At 42.0% G+C, this 4,080-nt stretch overlaps 1 protein-coding gene across 1 annotated transcript; it reads right to left on the bottom strand.

Moving 5' to 3' along the window:
* Nucleotides 1–610: 610 nt before the first annotated feature.
* On the bottom strand, nucleotides 611–3,489 carry LOC106012718 (the record flags this gene model as incomplete). The annotated part of the gene is given in 1 exon segment (XM_013086493.1): nucleotides 611–3,489. A coding segment is annotated over 1 exon segment (636 nt). The 3' UTR covers nucleotides 611–2,777.
* Nucleotides 3,490–4,080: the final 591 nt, after the last annotated feature.

Below are 4,080 nucleotides of genomic sequence, written 5' to 3'. Positions count from 1 at the left end.
GGCTTTTACCTACCTGTTAGGCAATTCTTATCGATTTTATTTTGGCACAACACGTTATACGACAATTCAAAAACACATTTCTGTGTGGATCTTACAGGAAAACGTTGATTAAAGGCTCACAAATGAACAATTTCTGTTTCTTTGTACTTTCAATACACGGAGGTTACCAAACTTTGACGGCTATTTTCTTAATTATTACCTCCGAAACAGCGACCCACCCACCTCCTTCAATACCAAATATCTCGAATTCTGCTCAATATACATGGGTATTTTTTTTTTCGCCGGAAGCAAGACAATTGGACAAGGTTTAAGTTGATACCAATAACTCCACTTGCCCAAAACCTGACGAGCGCCTGATTCCATTGCGTCGTGACATATATTATTTTTACGGTGGCGTCCTCTTCGGCCCACTCAAGGCTCCTCACTCGGGGGTAGTCACTTCATTGAAAGCTAACATCACAATAGATCTATAAACCCGTTTTTATGTCACAGGATTCGAATCTGAACAAAAGATGTCTTCCCATTAATTGGTTTGCACCGTGACAAAGCTTAATTTATTCATATTCTTAAAGTAAGATTACAAACGCAATTCAGTATAATAAGTCAAATGCATGAATGATAAGGGTTTATTGCAATGAACGACAGCGTTTTTATGGATTTATTACAATGAATGACAGTATTTGCATGTCATACATTTTATTTGTGTTTGATAAATAGAATACATTATCACGATAACTCTGAATCTTGATGAAGGACGGAATGTAGTATGTATGCAAAGAGACAAAGACCACAAAGCTCAAACAAGCGAACCTCAGTTCGAAAGCTCTCATCAAAATTCCTTAAATATATTATGCTAAGTAGTTATTCATGAGGTTTTCATACAAGCTCAGTGAGTTTTAAAACACATCAATTTGTTTGTTAGGCGCATATCTCATACATTGCAGTATATTACAAGATACTATCACACAGAAGAAATATTCGAACGCTCTACATGTTACATTGCAAGTATCAAAAAGCGGTTGTTATGGGCCTCTCCACTGGTGTTAGACTTTAACATCCGTCAGATCACGAAGTATTGAGCAAGCATTACAAATTATATAATGCGTAAGTAGATGGACATTCCGAAACAAAACAAGAATCTACAATTTTCAAACTTAATGTTACACAGTAACATGTTCTGTGAATATCAAACCATTCCATACTTCACTGACGTCAGTGGAGAAGTTTCGCTGTCGCACACAGGAAACCCAAGTTCCATTCCCTTAGTCAGCGAATTTTTATCGAGTATCTCGGTCTTTCTCCTGAGATGTTGTATCCCCTGAGCCCGGATTGGCCTGCTTCCTAAACGATCTTAATCTAAATTGTGTCGATAAGAGCGTAAACACATCTTCATTAAACAAAGAATAGATTTCTATTTCAAACTTTATCTGGCGCGCCTCATTCACATCACCACCTTTCTTTCCTCCGGCTGCATGCCCAACATTCATTATTTACATCGAAGTTAATCATGGGAATGCCCACACTCGTCACCCTGGAGGAGGTTCTGGGGGTCTTTTCAATAATTCACGATAAAGATCGGTTGTATATGACGTCATAGTGGCTATTTATATTATCTTTTGGCACGGGATGCTCGGACTTGAGCCTGATCAGTTGTTTCAGGCGACAGTGGCTGGCAAGTCTTGCCACAAACGACTTAAGCTAGGGTAAACATTGGCCTAAAAGAACGGCTGTTTCAAGCTGCGATGATTGGCAAGTTTTGCCACAAAGGACTCAAGGCTAAGTTAAACACTGGCCTAAAAGAAAAGCAGTGTCAGATGAAGAACGTCCCTCAAAAGATCTTACACCATAACATGCTTGAACCGACGGCTCAACAAATGTGTTTGTGTGCGTGTTTTTGTTTTGTTAGCATGTTGTGGGAGTGGTCAGGTCAAACAATATTTTTTTTTATGACAGAGGAAGACTAAAATAGACCTTTTTAAAAACTCAACAAATATGCGCTTTTTACAGGTAAAAAAAAATCAACGAAAAAATAGAGAGAGAAGACCCTGATCTACAGAACTCAAAACCTCCATCTTTGTTCGAGATTCTACCACAAAAATAATACAATTTGCAAAGACTGTGGTCACCTCAAATTACGACGTAAGCTTCTCGACTAGTCTCTTGGAAAAATGAAGGCAATTCTATCAACAAAAAATTCTATCGAAAACAAAATACAACTGAAATAGACTGCAGGCTGAGAATGCGACAAGCATGATATAAAACAAATCGCGCACTCGATTTTCTCTTCCCTCGACCTTACATAAGACATCATAGAATTTATTTACAAAACTCAAAAGCGTTGAATCTCGATATTGAAAACCACGCACTTCTTTGTTTTTCCCTTATCATTCAATGTTACCAAAGCATGCATCTTAGAGCAAGCTCATCTCATAAGGCCCCTCATTTAAAGAAACCATTCAGCGAAAAGAACCACGACCAAATTAGGAATAATATTAATGAGTTAGTCAATCATGGATAAACAAAACAAACACTCTTTACATGTGTAACCGAATGTAGAAGTAAATGTACTGTGGCGATCTTTAGTATCTGTCACCAATCTGGCACTGGAAGTGCTGCGATAGTGTCTCCTAAGTCTTCACGGTTGATCAGGTTTTTGGACTTACATATTTGTTTTTGTTCCTCGGTATCTCCCACTTTTTGCTTTCCGTTTTTTTCTTACTTATCCCCGGCTATCTTTTTCTTTCATGATAGTGTTGATGTTCAGCCGGGTCAGTCTTTCATTTTTTGCCTTTGAGGTACTGGTCATACACGTAATGAAGTTCGTCCGAGTGTAGTGCCGCGTTGGAACCCCGACGTTGTGTGTTAGGAGATTTTTTTCCTGGCGAAGTGGGGGAAGGAGACGAGGCCATGTTCATATCCACTGACCCACGCCGCGAGCTTCTCGGCGATCTGTTTCCGGGACTGTAGTTCCCCGCGGGGAGAGAGCCTCGGCGTCTTGCCGCCATGGACGCGTCGCTGAGTGAACGTGGCCTAAACTCATCCTCGCCCGGCACTAGGAGATTCACGCCTGTTGTAGCAATAGACATACGTCGTTGGGGGGAGCTGGGCGGACCTATGTTGGTGGCTGTTGGAGCGAGCTCATTCAAATGTCCGTTGGACAGTTTGTGGTGGTCGTGGTGGCAGTGGAATGATGTGCTCACCTGCCCGTTTTCTACTTTGTAGCAGTGGTGAAGGCCGTGGACGATCTTCCCCTCTTCAGCAGTGTCTCGCGCACAGGAAGAGCGACGACTCCGGTTGTCTGCCTCGTCTGGGTCTGAGACTTCTACGATGGGAGGCATGTGAAAGTCAGCCATTGCCCTAGAGAAGGCATTTGAGCCCTCGGGCATAGGTTTCGGAATATCATGCATCTCCATATTGAAAATCAGGTTGTACTGCAATGGCCGTAAGTTTAGTTTGTTACGAAAGTTTGTCCGTTTAAAAAAAAAAAAAGAAATATTATCACAGATGGTTGTTGGCGCCGTCGGTAGGCTCTACGTTCCGCCTGCACACTTTTGTTATCGTTTGTTTGTTTTGGAGATTTTTCCCCTCCTCAGAATGATGAATTCAAAACCGATATTGATTCGGTTTCTCTTTCCCCCGAACAAATACACTGTGGCGATGGGTGATTAATACTTGCAGCACCGTAATTCCTGTTACGAGGAACGCGTTTCTTTTTGTCAGTAACGTGTCAGTTTACTGTAACTGCCGAAATAAAAACAACGACCGTTTGTGTTGCACGCACCACGAATCCCAATTAATGAGTGAAATAGATGGAGAGGGATGAATTGATCAATCTATATCAGTGTTGTTAATGACTCCTGCAGAGAAAAACAGCTCATTATGTCGAAGCGAGGCCGCGGCAGGAGAAAGGAGGAAAGTCCTTCACGTCTTGACAGGGCCAATATCCGGGTCTGCTCTACTTGTCCTTGCCACTGGCGTGATCGCCGATACCCGGGGTGCGTTGGGGAAAAGATAGCCTGTCGTCTCTCTCTCTCTCTCTCTCTCTCTCTCTCTCTCTCTCTCTCTCTCTCTCTCTCGCTC

The sequence above is a fragment of the Aplysia californica genome, unplaced genomic scaffold (genome assembly GCF_000002075.1).
Source record: "Aplysia californica isolate F4 #8 unplaced genomic scaffold, AplCal3.0 scaffold00472, whole genome shotgun sequence".
Lineage (NCBI taxonomy): Eukaryota > Metazoa > Mollusca > Gastropoda > Aplysiida > Aplysiidae > Aplysia > Aplysia californica.
This window is presented reverse-complemented; position numbering and strand designations above follow the sequence as displayed.